Source organism: Harpia harpyja, chromosome 3, assembly GCF_026419915.1.
Source record: "Harpia harpyja isolate bHarHar1 chromosome 3, bHarHar1 primary haplotype, whole genome shotgun sequence".
Classification (NCBI taxonomy): Eukaryota; Metazoa; Chordata; class Aves; order Accipitriformes; family Accipitridae; genus Harpia; species Harpia harpyja.
The window spans coordinates 81,457,892-81,474,746 of NC_068942.1; the positions used below are offsets into that span (position 1 = coordinate 81,457,892).

Sequence of the window (16,855 nt, forward strand, 5' to 3'; positions counted from 1 at the left end):
ACGGTAACGAAAAGTAAGAGCTGATGTGAAGAGGGATAGAGGGGATTTGACGTTAGAGCGTCAAAAGATACAAATTTGAGGTGGCATTTTTTGGTGACTGCTTTGAAGCTGGATTATCAATCCAAAAGTCAAATGAAATGTAAAGGAAAACAAGTAGTAACACAATTAAATTTTCTAAGTTATTGTACCTCAAAAAAGCTAGGGTTTTTTTCGATGGTTTTCTTGTTTTATTAAATCATAGAAGGCACCTGGAAAACTCGGCGTATACAAATAAATTTTTGAACTTTGAACAGATTTTTTTGATGAGTCAGGTAATGTCAGCTACTTATTTTAGCTGCCATGGGAAAAAAATTGAACAAACAGGCACATTCTCATCTGTGGGAGTGTTTGAAATACCGAACTTTTCAAAACCAAAATCTTGATGCAGAATTTTTTCCTAAGAGTTTGCATCATCCTCATTGCACATTGTAATTGCACAGCCTGAGTACAAGATTAAATTTGCTGTATTTACAATAATTATGCAATTAGACATAATTAGACTAATTATCCAAACCAATGAAGAAAATATATACATTTTTATAAATCTCTGCAATCTGGGGACATGATCCAGAATACCATTGTGAGTTCAGCCCACAAGTTCAGCTTGGAGTCCACAGCTAAGGAACGAATTGATGGAATGCAGCTGCTCTCTGTTTCAGGAACTCAATGACTTTGGTAGCTGAGCTCCTGCTAACCTGGATCAGGCCCTTCTCTAGCCCAGCTAAACCTCTTCTTAAAGTAGGATCTTTATCTTTGGGAACAGCCTTTCAAAGACTTGGTCTTGCAAATACTAAATCAGCACATGCTTAATTTAAATCACGTAATTTCCATGGGACTGATTACACATACAAAGCACTTCAGTTCCAATACTCTAAACATCTACCAAGCTTGATTTCAATGACTTTTTTTCTCTTGTCTGGCTAGCTGTATCTTCTCTTTTATTGTTTTTTTTTTTGCTAGTTCTGTACATGCATTTTCACAACCAACGTATTTTTGCTTATACAGGCCTGGGCAGTTGAAGCACATGATATTAAAAAAAAAATACATATGTTGCTCAAGCTGTGGTAATATTAAAAGTTGTTCAGCTTTAACAGGACACGTGATAACGAACATTTTTCCAAAGTTTGCTCTTTTGATGCTTTGTGAGCACGTTCAGAGTGGCTACCTCCCTGGGCTGGGGTTCTGCCTTTGCCTTGTCTAAGCATAATACATTTTTAGCTTATCACTATAAACACAGCCAATGACTTGAAAGCAGGCAGCTGGAGGAGGAGATTGAAAGCCTGAGGAAGTTTGTTATTTTAATGCTAGAATGAATAACGTGCAGGTATTGATACATATAGATTATCTGATGTTTCCGCAGCCCTCCACGCTGTCGCATCCTCACGCCCTGATGTGCTTCGCTGTGCTCCCTGTGCTTTCTTCCTCCCTGCTCTGTCCCACGACATCTCTACAAGCTCAGGATTTTGTATCTAACGCTCCTTTCGGCGCTTTGTTACTCTTATTGCTAACAATACTGTAAGATTTTACATACATATTTCAGCAACTTACTTTTTCTCCTGAGTTTCTGGTTCTGCAGTGCCCATTTCACATAGTACTGCAGTGGAAATCTTACATTTTCCTGTTTTCTCTTGATTGTGTCTGAAGGAACTCCTTCATTACATATCCCGTTCAGGTCCCTGCTCCATCATTTACACTGCTGGCTAAAAATAAAATCCATCAGCAGCTCATTTTCAAAGGAAAACAGCAGGATTTCTGTAGCTTGTGATTTTTTTTCATCATGTAGGTTGTACCTTAAGATATATTATCCCGAATAATGCTGCAACTTGAAAGACCCTGTCAAACCAATTTCCCCCTCGCTGCTCTCTCTTCTTTTGCCTTTAATATATGTGGGGCTACAGTTTTAGGTTATGCCAGCCACCGTTTTTTCAGGTAATTAATTAAAATATGTTTTCTGGACCACTTCTTGGTCTTTCCTGCATCCCTCCTTGCTCCTCTGCCTTCCTAATGCTCTCTTTTGCATGTGCAGGGAGAAACAAAGATCCTGAAGCTGAAGAACCTCCGACCTCAGGACTACGCGAATTACAGCTGCATCGCCTCGGTGAGGAATGTCTGCAGCATCCCTGATAAGATGGTGTCCTTCCGACTCTCCAATAAAACAGGTGGGCCTCCAGCAGTGACCCTCCCCAGTCATTTAATGTCCCCGTGGCCTTTTGTGTCTCGCTGTTGTTCTCTTGCTTCAAACGTACGCGACCGTACGCGGCCACACAGCGGTAGGATCTATGTAGGAGCAAGTTGTAGAAGCCGTTTTCAGGCGTTTTCTTTTTTTCTCACCAAAGTTAGGATTTGAAGAAGAGTTTTGATTGATTGCTCCCTATTTATCGCTTTCTGGATTTTGTATCAGATTTATGTTTTCTCCCAATGTCGGGGAAGTGTGCTGTTATGGGTAGACTTCAAAGAAGATACTGCTGCAAGGTAAGAGGAAGGGACATCTCAGTCACGGCTGGGCATAGAGTAAAAACAAATACTCAAAAACACTTCTCTCAGTGCTTTGTTGAAAGATCGTTATTTTTGGTCAACAAAATATTTTAGGAAAAAGTCAACCTTTTTATATTCTTACATTGATTTAAATGATTGATTTTATATGATCGATTTGATATTCTTACATCGATTTGAACATTGATTTCTTACGCTGATTTAAACAAAAATGTTTTCTTTTGGATTTAATTGATTCAAATGAAAATATTCAAACAGTTGTGTTGAAGTGCTTTTCAGGAGGGTAACTAGGCATTTAGCTATGGTCTCTGAGCAAGCTGTCTCCATGTTGTGGCATTTCTTGTGCCTTTGCTCTCTTCTTTGGACTTCTCCCTGGCTGACCAATCAGTCAGTTGTATATCTCCCTCTCTTTGTGGCTGTATCACTGCTATGTATCTCAAGAGCCTCATGTGGGGGTTGATCACAAGAAGTGCAGTTGGGAATGCTGGTTTCCAGGAGGATGAAATTACAGATTTTAATTCTCCTAAAGGCTCTGTGTCCAGGATCCGCAGAGAACGTGTTTGAAATGGTTTATAAACCTGATGCCAAAGAGCAAAGTTCTCAGCTTAGGTTTCTAAATAATTAGAAAATTCAGAGAATTGTTTTCTGGAGAACAGTTCTGCAGCAAATGTTGTAACAGTTGAAGACTTCAGGTTAGATTATGTTGGGTTATGCCTTAATAGCGTGTGCCTCAGGGCACTGAAAACAGGTAGCAAATGAACAAAACAGTTGAGGCATTAACATGCTGAGTGCATCTAAGATGAGCTATGAATTTTATTTGCACTTGCACATTTCACATTATTTCTGTCCTCACGGCTTTATTCCAAGGAGTTGCCTCCAGCTTTTTCTGAATTTCTGATTTGACAGCAGGGACTTCAAAATTGTGGTATGTACCATTACTGTACACGACCCACTGCAAAGCAAATTCACAGCTCAGCGTTAAAGCTGCCACTGGCAGTAGGGGAATTACAGTCAGCTCTGAAGGTATCTGGCAAAATGATTTGAAGCCCTTAATTTACTCACTCATTAATTTTGCCAGGAAAAAAAAAAATCATAATGTCAGGTTTGTCCCTAATTAGTTGCTTTGATTTCATACCAGAAAAGGCATGAAAGCCTGTCTGCCATGGAGAGCTGTAGCTGATAGGTGGGAGCAACTTTCCTCTCAACACCGGTAATAACTCATCCACCCTCATCCATGAGAACAGAGTATGAGAGTTGTTACCGCTCCCATTTGTCAGAGTGATAATTTTGCCAGAACAGTCTCTGTCCATGTCGGACCTCATCTGCAACAGAAGTTTGTGTATGTTACAGTAATGGGGCAACATCAAATAGCATAACTGTTACAACTGAGGACAGGTGATGATGATCTAGTTTTGCAAAAAGAATGAATTATTCCCACCTTACAACTGTCGTGTTTATTTTGGGAGAAAGGTGTCTTGCTACGTTAACAGGAATTGCTCTTCTGGAGTAATTTCCAAAGTAAACAAGCCTGAAAAATTGCAAGGATTCACACTTTCTCATGAAGAACTTGCTTGCAACCATCATCAAGGGCAAGATTAAATACGTGTAGTAATTACTGCAAAAACTCATTAAAGACAGTAACTGATGTGTTGATGACTCCGGGACAAAACTTTTCTCATTTGGTATGACTTCATCTGATATAGAAGTTCTCTGGTAGAACTTCACCTGGTGTAACTTCATAGAAGTTATATAAATTGTAAATCCAGAGTAATGCAGGATAAATCCAAAGTAATGAAAATCAGAATCTGAACTTGGTACTCTGTTTCGGTATAGAGCAGTCCTAGCCTGTCCATCTGTTTTTTAATTTAAAGCTGGAGGAATGTAATGGAGATGCCTATCTAATGGAAACAAAGGAGAGACAAACAGAAGTGTCTGTAAGGTGGCAAACGTGCACAATAATTATTGTAATTTACGTGGCTACAAGTGAATTTAAATTCAGCTGCAAATTACATGATCGTAATGTAAAATTGCTGGCAACTTGGCTATTCTGCATTTATCAGGCCTGTAAGTACAACTGGTGTGAGAAGTTTTTGTTGAACTTGGCTGTTACTGATGAAAGAGGTGACTAAGGAGAATAGCTGAGGCTTACAGCAGCTGTGGGTTTCCGTCTCCTCCCAGTTGTGATTTGGCTCACTGGGTTCAGGCTTTTATTGCAGGACACGGAGGCTGTTGCATGATTTGTCAAGCTCCCTTTGATTGATTGACTTGTGAGCGAAGTCGGGAAGGTTTTTCCCTGCCATGGATGTGCGCTCCAGCTTGGGTTGCTCAGGGATATCAGCTGTCCCAGCAGCCAGATGGGGTTTGCGAGGGTTTTGCGGCCCATCTGTGTGCGGTGGCTCGCCATTCCCCTCGATTGATTGACGCGGTGAGCGCACGGCGGCGGGGAAGCTGCTGTGCCGCAGGGAGCGCCTTGGCTCCCCGCTGGCCCTGATTGATTGCCACCCCACGCTGATGCGCAGCAGGACTTCTGCACGCTGTAACGGGCGCTCGTTACGTGTGACGATCGTTGGCAGATTGTGCTTGAGGAATTGTGCTCAGCAGATGTGAAAAAAAAAAACAAAAACAAAAAACAAAACCAAAACCAATGTAACTATTCCTGTATGCCTGGAAATCCTTACTGCTCTTACGCTATCCTGCTACTATCCTGCCTACTTTATGCGTCCAGGGCCACTGAGGTCCTCGCAGATGACAGCCAAGTCACCCGTTGAACCTTCTGCTTCATAATCTTCCCGTATTGTTAGAGACTATGGTGACACAGGCACAGCAACGCTTGTTTTTTCCTCTTTCTTTCTCTGAAACACTCTCAAGTCTCTCCGCCTTCCCTCACCAAGAGCTATAAGTGACTCAGGCACGAACGTAGACACTTGTTTCAAGGAAAGCATTGCAGATCCAGGTGCTCTGCTGCTACTATTTATGCCACAGAGTCTTTCATACATCTATGTTTCTGTGCACACACCTGAATTGAGAGGCTAATTTGAGGAACACCGGGCATGTCTTTGGGTGAGTAGTTCAGGCTTCTATTCAGTGCCGCCTGCCAGCTTGTCCCTGTAACCTTTTTGTTTTCGGTGCTCACTGTCTTGCTGATTATTTGATCGCGTGTCGTAGCATCACCAGAGTAACAATCAATTACTGTGATAGAACCAATGCAAAGGAAACTTTCTGCGTACTTCTCCTTGAATAATTAGAGCGGTAATTAAGCTGATGCCATCAGATGAACATGCATTCATCAGTATACTTTGGACACGATGCAGGTTTAAAGTGTTACACATAGGTATAATTAGGTGCACTCACGTGCCCTTCATTCAACAGCAGTGTGTTAATTACATCTGTTCTGCATGAGCCTGAAGCCTTAGACACACCGTCATATCTCTGTAGGTACTGCAGGAGTTAGAGTGCGTTGGCATCATTTTTCAGACACACGGATTTCTTTGTTCCAGTGCAGGCTAGTTTAAAATACAAAAACCAAAGTGGATGTTGTAATGAGAGAAGCTGAGATCATCTCAGATGCATGTGACCATGCATATGCTGAAGCCCAAGATGACAATTAGCAGTAATATTGTACAGCAGCAGGTAGAGGCACTTGTTGAGCACAGACTCGCTTTGTATCTAAAGACAGCTATTACTCTGCAAATTTATTATCTAAATAGATGAGATGAGAAGTTTGAAGGGAAGCAGAAACACTGTGAAGAGATTCACCTGCCGGCAGATTGCTGGTGAGTGGCAGGAACAGAAACAGAAGTCAAGATGTGAGGAAGAACAGCGAAGGGATTAATTTTGCGACTCTCATTTGTTTTTAGTAGACTGAGTCCCTTTAAAATCAGCACATAGAAGTTAATTTGGATAAGTTAATGCAAGCAGGAGCTGTAAAACTGAATACAGCTGCTTTGCAACAAAACCAAGGGGTTATTCTGACAAGGAGGAGGAACCCTAAGAATTTTCTCAGTGTATGTGCTTGAATCCATGTTGTCAGAAGAGAAGCAGCTGCGAGGGTGGGTGTCACAGAGCCATGACCTCCATGCCTTCTGTCTACGTTACCCATTTTTGTTGCCTCACTATGTCCATGCTGCACCCGAGAAGAAATCCGACTGAGCTGATTTTGGTTCCTGCTCTACCCATTGGGCTTTTCTTGTGGTTGCTACTGTCCCGTCTCTTCCCCAAGGCCTCAGAGGGTTCTTGCATGGCACTTAAGTGTCTTTTCCCCATTCATGTTTTTCACCCTCTTAGACATCTTAGTGTATTTGTGTTCCTGAAATCAGTGAAATTTTTCCTCCAAACAGTCCTTGCAGTTTGAAACTGCAAGAAGCACAGAAGACAGAGCTGGCAGCAAAGGTTTCTGGGGTGGGGGGAGCACAGTGCTATAGGTTGTGTCTTCTCATAGGAACAGTTCCCCAACACCTTTCTTGTCTCCCGTTCCCCCTTAGGAGTGTTTTGGAATCACCACCTTGATTCCTCTGTTATACCTTCTCATCCTCTTGCCTTGTCTTTAGTAAGACCTTTGATATGACCTCCCATAGTTTCTCTATAGCCAGATTTGTGAGATGTGAATGATTAGTGGAAAAATTGGATGGACCTTTGGGCCTCAAGCGTGGCATGATGTCCAGCTGATGGTCATTTGCTCACGTCATCCCTCAGGGATCAAAACCAGGAACAATACTGTACAACATAATTATTCATGACCAAAACGATGGGACCCAGTGCACTTTTGGCAAGTTCTCAGATACCGGATTGGGAGTAGTGGTCAGTACAGGGGTCTTGACAGGCTGGAGAAAAGGGCAGACAGGAGCCTCATGAATCAGCTGAGGGAAATGCCACGTCCTGCCCCTGGAGAGGAACAACCACCCCGTGTACCAGTATGTGTTGGGGCCAACTGGCTAGGAAGCAGCTTTGCAGAAAGGGTGCTGGGTTGCCTTGCAGACAAGTCGAAGATGAGCCAGCAATGTGCCCATGCCAAAAAGGCCAACAGCAAGCTGGGCTGCACTAGCGGGACTGCAGCCAGCAGGTCCAGGGCAGTGATCCTTCCCCTCGGTTCAGCACTTGGGAGGCTGCATTGGACTGCTCTGTCCAGTTTGGGGCTCCCTAGAGCAAGCAAGGGATGGATGGACTGGAGCAAGACCAGTGGAGGCCTCAAAGATGGTCTGGAGCTAGAGCAAGTGACACGTGGGAGGAGGCTGAAGGAGCTGGGTTTGCTCACTTTCGGGAAGGTGCTCAGACTTTGACGGGATGAGTCCTGAGCAACCCGATCTAATCGGCATTGCTTCAAGCAGGGCTCTGACCAGAGGCCTCCAGAGATCCCTTCTGATGGAGATGACTCTACAGTTCTGTGATTAAACAAGCACATTAAAAGACAAAACAGTGCTGTGGAAGTTGTTGTTTGAATTCGGTATTATCTCTGCTCCCCAGTATATTGTTGTCTATGTAAGAACTGATGAAAGTCCTGAAGACCTATCACCCTGCCTTAGCCTTTTTGATCAGGAGGTGCTTCTTTTCGAAGATGCTTAGCAGAAACAAGTGCAGTCTCCTTTAGAAATACAGGGGTTATGTTATTGCAAGCGTAATTCTGCTCTGTGTCAAACATGGATTATTGACAGATGATATTAAAATCTGTCACCAGTTTGCATGTGACTCACTATTTAATCTTTAGAGCTGGGAAAGGTAACTTCAGATACAGCTAACTGAATTGCACATCCGAATGCCCAGATCTAATAATAACACGAATGGATCCTTTTAAGAGCGTTCATTGTTTCAAAGTGTCAGAGAAAAGGCATGATATTTACCCATAAAACCACTGAAATTCTGGGCTTCCTCTAATATTTATTCTAATATGATTGACTAAAAGCAAAAAGAACTTCTATCTTGATCTACAGAACATTTTTTGGTGGCACAGATTAATTTGAAAATGTATATTGGTTTCTATGTTAGCAGCCGGTTCAGGCTGCTTAGTGCAGGTGATCATTAATACATAATATTGAGGCTGATTTTTGGCAGCCTCCAACAGAGAAATAGTGCACAACAGTAACTTTTACCAAGAAAGATGGGTATTTCAATATGTGATTTTTCAGCTGCATGACATAGTTTATTCAAATCACAGCTGAAGCTGGCGTTCTGTCTGGGGCATGTGGTGGGAAACAAATTGAAGAAAAGCTTAATTCACTTTTAATCCCTCCATTAAGCAGTAGTCTGTCACGATAAACTTGCTTTGTTTCCCTTCATTCAGACAATACAGTGTTAAGAGAATTATCTCATTTTGCAAAAAATATTTCTCTTAGTATGCCCTGGCATTCTCAGATAGTGCAACAGTGAGATGTGATCCTGCACTAAAGAGGCTTGAAATCCTCAGATAGGAAACACAGCCAGCTGTATACTCAGAGCTGAATACTGAAGGGGGATGGTTTTAATGCTTTAGCAAAAAGGAATAATAGGAAATAAAGCTGGGAAGGACCCCAAGGTCATCCAGTTTCATTCTTCATGGCAGAATGCACTAGATCTAAACCTTTTCCGACTGATGTCCATTTAACCTGGCTGCCAGCAGCAGAGGTGCTGCATTATTGGCAGGCAGTCTGGCCCATCGCTCTGGTCCTGCCCACCATGGCATGAAGAAGAGTTTATCCTCTTGTCCTATGCAGCAACGTTTTGTATGTTTGAAGATGGTTTATCTTGTCCCATCTCTTCTGTTGGATAACGAACCTAGCTCCTTTATTTTTGCCTGACTCACACCATCTCTACCTCACACTGTTCCTGTTGATCTCCTCTGTCCATCTCCTCGGTGAAGTTTGGTGCTTCAGAGCATGTAGAGTACTCCACAGCACCCAGCCTCATGCAGGGCTTGTTCCATACGTTTCCCAACAAAGTTCTTGTTTATGCATCCCTGTATGATAACTCCCTGTTACTGAGCACGTATTGGTAATGTTTGCTTTGTGTCCAGACTGCCATCCACCATAACCCTGAGGGTCCTTTCTCTGCAGCTCCTCATTAGCCAGTCATTCCTAATCCACTAATTGTGTGGGCGATTGCTGCTCTTGCAAGACAGGATTTGTCTCGCCTAACTAGCAGTCTGAAAGCTGAGGTGGCTGTAGTACACTGGTTGCTCAGGGAGCACTGTACTCGCTGGATAGAGGGAGAGAGATAGCTCTGAAGAGCAATTCATCCTGTCTATTTTTGGAGAGCAGGAATTGTGCTTTAGGGGTGCTTATATCTCATCGAGATATGTGACCTCGGATTGCATGCCTGACTTTCGGGTGGTTGAAATTAGCCGAGATGAATTTAAGCCTACATGTACAACCGTGCATATAAATTTAGTGATGAAGGGGACAGTTTCATGATTGGGTTAAGCTGATTTAACACTGCTCTGCTGCTAAAGGGAGGATCCTGCCTTCCCTTCATACCCTCTTGATAAAATGTCCACAGAATGAATAGTTCATACAGTGTGGGAGCTGTGAGCTATTGTAGTCGTCTCCAGAGCGTAACCACCGAGGAAGTGCTCTGAATAGCAAACGTATCCGCCTCCCTTCCTCCCTGTTGGAGCTATCAATGCCACATCTGTGCGTGAACGGCAGCACGAGCAAAGTGCGAGTCATCAAAGTGCTGCTGCTGCTGGATGAAAAGCAGCCAGGCAAATCGGGAATAAAGAGATGAGTCATCAAAGCTGCATCCCCATTGGTTAAAAAACAGAGGATTTCAGAAAAAGTTGGAGGAGGAAAAAAAAAAAAAGGCTATTGAGAATAGAGGGAGAGCTCAGGGAGTGGGCTACGGTTACCTGGGCTGGCGCTGCACGCCAGCTTGTTCACATCTATGTGAACACATAAAGACTGAGTCCAGCTGAAAATGGACCTTGTTAAACATAATGTCATTCTTCGCTTTGTTTCTTTCCTGTAACTCCCCTCTCTGCTTCCCCTGCAACCTCATAATTTTCCATTCTTGATAGTATGACTGGACAAAATGATCTTGCATTTTACTCAACTTTTAAACCTCTTTAATTTGGTGGAGTGCTCAGGGGAAACTGAAAAATACGAGGGTTTTTTGTTTGTTTGTTTGTTTTTTATCTCTCACCATGTAGCATATTCAAATTGAGTAGGGACTGCTGATACATGGCAGGTACATGCACCCCAGTCTGAGGTTAAGGGACACGGACTAATGGGTGGCTCTGGCAGTCCTGGGGGGCAGCTGCCCTGGGTGGGGGGAGCCACCCCTTTGTGCTAGAACAGGTCTGGGTGCTTTTGCAAAGATGAGAATTAAACCCTAAACCACTTGCAATACTGAAAGCTGATCTGGGAATATATTACTTGAGTAATTCCATGTATTAAGTCAAAAAAAAGGGCGCTTGCCTGAAAGAATTGGGATTTGAGAACTTTGCTTTTATTTCCTTTGCTCCTAGAAGTGCTGGAATTTTAAAGGCAGTGAAAATGAAATGGGAAAAAGAGCAAGTAAAACAAAAAAAAGGTTGAGATGTATGGTGAACATATCTGGTTTATGTGTCTAAACACAAAGTTTGTTAGAACTGGAAGTCGTTACAGCTGGAGTATTTTGCTACTCTTCTGCAAATGGATTGCATGCAGCACCTGAGACACCACTGAAGTTAAGAGCTCTACATGACCAGTCACTACTTGACAGTGACTTTATAAAAACATGTTTTTACAGTGAGGGTGATTAAGCACTGGCACAGGTTGCCCAGAGAGGTTGTGGAGTCTCCATCCTCAGAGACAGTCAGAAGACATCTGGTCATGGCCCTGGGCAACCTGCAGTAGGGGACCCTGCTTGAGCAGGGGATTGGACCAGATGACCTCCAGAGATGCCTCCAACCTCAACCGTCATGCGATTCTGTGACAAATTCTGCTCCTAAGCCTGCAAAGAGCTCACGTTTAAGTGTCTCTGCATAATTTTTCTCCCTCGGCTTTGTTGGAGAACTCATTGCTCGCACCTTCTGCCTAGAAGAGTTGTCTCTCTTGTGAGACCAACAATTAGGACTGTCAAATAGCAGTCAGAAGGTAGTGGTTCTCTCAGCAGGGAGGGTAAAGCAGAGAGGATAGGTGTATAAAAGTAATTTTAATTGGTGTTCAGTTTGGGTTTTTTTGGTTTGGGGTTGTTTTTTGGGGGCGGGGGGGGTGTTGGTTTGGGTTTTTTAAGGACTATTGATGGAAGGAAAGGACCTACCATATTGCAGCATGCTGTGGCAGTGTGGTCAATAAAAAGTTTATTTTTACCCTCTAATTCAAAATCTGGACCTCAACTGGGAATTATAATCTATTCTTTTTTGAACTTTACTGAGTAAATAAGTACAGAAATGATGGTCCCAGCCCAGCAGGGACCTCGAGTGTTCTCTCTTTTTGCTCTGACTTGAAAGGGACTATTCATAATGTGTATAGTTAGGAGTATATGCATTGTACTTCTGCAAGAAATCATGACTGTAAATTAAACAGATGCATACACACACACAGAGGTATATATGAAAGTATAATTCAATTATGTTCTATTACTTGAGTTCTGCATATGAAATAATTCACAAAACTGAAGGAAATAATGTACTTTCATTTTTATTCATCATAGATGAGTGAGTTGTCAAGGACGTGACTTTCTGCTTCTACTTTGATATTGCTATTAAAGTATTAGTTTTCCTTTGCATCTCCAGTAATCCCTAAAGCCAATTGTGGCATTTTCTCAATTCCATATACCCAGTCTGAATACGTGTATTTGTCTCACTCTAATTATAACACATGTTGGTGTCAGATTTTTTCTGTACGGTACATCAATGACCGATATCTTTTTCTTCCCACTATAGTATCTGTCTCAGATACCCGTCCAAGGCAGCAGTAGAGATTCTGCTTCTTTCAAGTTCAGTGAACATCTGTATCGGATCATTGATTAGAAGATGTTTCCAGTCTCCCTGTCAATGAGCCTGTGGCAGCTCTGTTTAAACTGGAAGCATTTTGTTGTAGAGCTAGGTTGTTATGTCGAAGGTGCTTGCTAAACTGGTATTGTTAAGCGTGTATCTTAGAGTGTTAATGATGACTTAATGGCTGCTAGCTTTGTGCTGGATCTGAGAAACTTTTGCCCCGGTCATTAATCAAAACCAGTGTGTGTTGCCTGCTGTTTTATTGCTCTGTGAGGATTGGTATATGTTGTAGCCACATTTCACAATCAATCTCCGTCTGTATGTCATCAGTGCCTAACTTGTCTTGCATGCACATGTTAATACTAGGTGAAAAAACCTGATGCAGTTCTGATTTAAATTCTCCATAGTGACTGGACTAGCAGGGCCCTGTATTGTGACCCGGTGTACTTCCAATAGCACTTTGTCGTATGCGCTGTTGAGTTCACAGCCAGGCTCTACAGTCCTATGAAATACATTGGACGCAGAAGCAATACTTGCACACGAAAGCCTCTGAATTGAAGTCCCTTTAAAAAGGCTGCAGCTGCAATATGAATGGGGACCTGAACAGTTTCCCTCGTCATGAGTAGTGCCTTGTTCTTCGTGGGGAAGAGCTCGCAGTGGCACTGCGGCTGTCTTTGTCCCCTGGCAAACCAACCATGACTTTGAAATGTGGGACTGGCGCTCAGAACCCCCTACTTCTAAAGGGCAGTAAAGATGCAGAGCTCTTTTGAACACTGAGCCGTTCTCATTACGATGTCCAAATACGATGTTTGGAAAGCTTGTTCCATGCACTCACCCATGGAAATATTTACCAAAGCTTGCTATTTTTTGATAATGAATTTTATTATTCCTATCAGAGAGTTGAAAGGAAAGTTTCCGTTGGGCAGGTTGCCTGGCTGAGTCTCTGCCGGTGCCGGGGTGAAGATTCTGGCTGGGAGATGCTTTGCTTGCCAAACCTCGATGGCCCAGCGTTCGTCTCGTTAATCCTGATGGCTGATAGTCATCGAAGAGAGACCTCAGCCAGGGTGAAGCTTTGGAAGTGGCTTTGGGGGTGATAATACACTCCATTTAGGATTGGCTCCTTTTGGCAGGGAGATTTTTGTTGCATTAGGAATTCTGTACAAATTTATAAGATTTCATACATGAGCACCTCCTGTGTCTCTATCAGTTTTGGTATTGTGCAGCTGTGTTGGCTCTGATGCTTAACTTTCCAAACCAGTACTGTACATTACTTTATAAAATCCATCGCTATTCAACTCTACATGAAATTGAGGATATCAGTCCTGTATCTGCATGTGTGTTTCAGCGTGTGTCCACGACCTGAACTGTGACACGGGGTTTTATGGTATGAACAGATGGAGCTCTGGGGCTAAAAATTAAAAAAAATCTGATTATTTAGTTTAAAAAAATTCAGACTGTTTAGTTTAGAAAGGAGATGAATAAGGAGGAAGACAGCAAAAATAAACAAATGATATAATGCGAGATTAAACCAAATCCAGAAGAATACGGCAGTAGAAAGCAATAAAGTATATCTCTGAATTAAACCTTTCTGTGTAGTTTTATGGGATCTCTGCAAGATTTAAGCTGAAACTGAGGAGCTCCTCCTTATGCCAGGAGGCAGCTGTTTAGCAGAGGAAAATTCTGGGCTGGTGCAGTTGTGCATCCTTTGATTGCACATCTACCAGCTGAATTCTGGGGGCTTTGAAGCACTTTGATTTTGAAGTGCCTTTCATGCAAGAAGAGCCCCGTGTAAATACGGTGACCAGCAAAGTACCTTGCTTGGTGACACTAAATTTTGTAAAACTTAAATAATAAAATCAAGGTTGGAGGCATAAATTGCTGGCTTACTGTCACTGCAGTATATGTCTTTTCGAATGATCTTTGTTGGGACCATGTGAAAGCTTGTTAGTAAGGATGCGAGGGTCTTCACAAGCCTCAAAAAGCTTAGGTTACTTTTCTGTGCCTTTCAAAAACTGAACAGGCAGAATGTCAGTACTGACTCTAGCCTTGTTTTGGAAAAGCAGGCTGGACTGTAGAAGTGGAAGGGAGCTTGGCTCACACTTGTATGTCTGCTCCCACAGTCGATGTGGATGCCATTGGGTGAAACCACTTGTATCTTGGAGGCTGAAGCCTGACTCCCCAAAGCAAGATACATAGTAAAGGCAAAGCCAGTGCATTTCAGACTTGTACCAGGAATATGCAATTGCATGTACTGGCTTTTACGATAGCGTGGTTTTAATAAGAGCCAGATCTTTTGGAGAAGTCTTTATCTCGTCTTCCTTCTGACTCAACTCCCTGATTTCCTGCTATCTAAACAAATATCACAGCTTGAGCTGCTGGGACTGCATCGTGGGTCTCCTCCTTGGGGTTCAATCATGTTAGATACTTTACAAATGCAAAGGATGTATAAACAAATACATTGTCCTTTGGGATCGGATTTCATGTCTGTCCTTAACAAAAGCCAGCAGGAGACATTTCAGATGAGGGCATAAACAGTGTGCAGTAGACAGATATGTGATAGTCTGCCCTCCTATTTCAGAAAAAGATACATTTTATGACCTGAAGCATGAGTTTTAATAATCCTTCAACAATATTTTGGTATAATCATCAACTATTATAATTGCTCTGGATCATCTTGTCATCTTTATAAATGCCTGCTCCATTTTTTAAACATGATGGACCAAAAAAAATGTGTGGTGATGAATTACACAGTTCAGATTTATGCTGTATGTGGTGTTTAGCCCCAAAAGTTTACAAATAAATAAAAGACAGAAGAAATCCGTTTTAGAGAGACAGGTAGGCCAAAATTTCATTTTTCTGAAAGTGCAAGGATCTTGAAAGTGCAAGAGGATTTGCGAAACTCTGGGATCAAAGTGAGGTTGGCACACGTATGTTGTTAAAAAGGGCGCTTTCTGCCCATTCCCATCTATAGGCTCCTGATGCATTTGTAAATCCTCATCCTAAAGTTAGGATTGATGTCACCCATCTTCTGCCATCTAAATCTTATCTGTCTAGATTAAACTAATCTTTGGGCTCTGTCTGCAGTCAGTAGAGAGATGGATACCACAGGGGAAGATTCTTGCAAGAAGATAGCTCAAGGTAGATAAGGGGAATCGCATTTTGGCAGTACCTCTTGCTGTCATTGAGACTAGAACAGGGAGAGATCTCACATGATAGTGAGCTCCATTTCCCTAGCTCAAATAGGAGCTAGTCCTAAACTTTTTGTCTAACAGATGTTTGCTTAGAAAATCTGGAAGAGAGAGAGATTCTGCAGCAACCCTGAGCAGCCCGGTCCAGGGCTTACTGTCCCTACTGTTACATGGAGTTTTGCCGTTGTGCCTTCGTTACTCCCCTCTGTGCTACAGCTTTGTATTCCCGATCTGTGGGGAGAGGCAGCTCTTTGCAGCTGCATTGCAGCAGCATCCCGTGGGGAGCAGTTAGAAGTGTTCCTCCAGTTTGGGAGGGGAAAGCATTTCTGGATGGAGTCAAACAGAGGAGCTATCCAGTAAAGTCAACCTGCAGAAGCCCTATGCAGAATGCTGTTAATTAACCCAGGTTAAGTAATACAGGTCTTCCAGCAGGTGACTAAACTTGTGATTTAGCCCCATTCGTTTCCACATCTAGGTCCAGGCTGATGTAGAGAAGTGAACACACAAGCACTCTCTAACTTAGAGCTAAAGCCATTTTTCTGCCACCCCACCATGTCTGAGCCCATCACTGGAGTTACCAAGCATTTAGAATTTTTGCCGTCTGCCTCCTTCATTCCCTGGCTAGCTCTCCCTGCTTCTCTCTCTTTCTCTCTCCCCTTTCCGTGCTGAAACAGCCAGTCAGAGCTGTGACGAGAAACCACAGCTCTCCAGCTCGTGTTTGGCACATGAGGAGATGGGTGTTGACTACCACCTTTCCCCATCCCTGGCTGGAAGGAGCAGAGGTCAATGTTGATGGCATTGAGAGTGGAGTTTGCACTTTCCAGGCTGGGTGAGTGTGGGGCTGGTGGTGGGGCTGAGCGTGCTTCAGCGGTGGAAAGACAAAGTCCAAGTGACCAGCAGGAAACTTTCAATCTCTCCATTCCTAGGCCAGAATTTGGCAATGTGCATGTGACAATAAATCAGGCAAGTGGTGCGGTAGACCTAATTCTATCCTCGGTTGCACCATAAAGCTGAAAGTAAGAGGTTCTGTGTTATTGGTGCATTGCGATGCTGTGCAGGCTATGTATAGGGTTTCAAGCAGAGAAATATCAAAATAACAGCTTGTTGTTGCTGTGGATTCATATTCTGTTCATAATAGGTATTTGACCCTTTATATGCTACACTGAGTTTCCTGTGCTGGAAACTTTAACGTCCCTTCTGAATATCTTGATATTCTTTGGTTTAAATCAGGCTTTTAACGGTAGTAGTT

General features: G+C 42.8%; 1 protein-coding gene across 1 annotated transcript in view; it reads left to right on the forward strand.

The window, feature by feature from the left end:
- MDGA2 (MAM domain containing glycosylphosphatidylinositol anchor 2) overlaps positions 1 to 16,855 on the forward strand; it is a 386,375-nt gene that overhangs the window by 205,109 nt on the left and 164,411 nt on the right. The window contains exon 7 of the mRNA XM_052783732.1: positions 2,066 to 2,198. Within this exon, the coding sequence (XP_052639692.1) occupies positions 2,066 to 2,198 (133 nt within the window). The remainder of the gene's footprint in view (positions 1 to 2,065; positions 2,199 to 16,855) is intronic.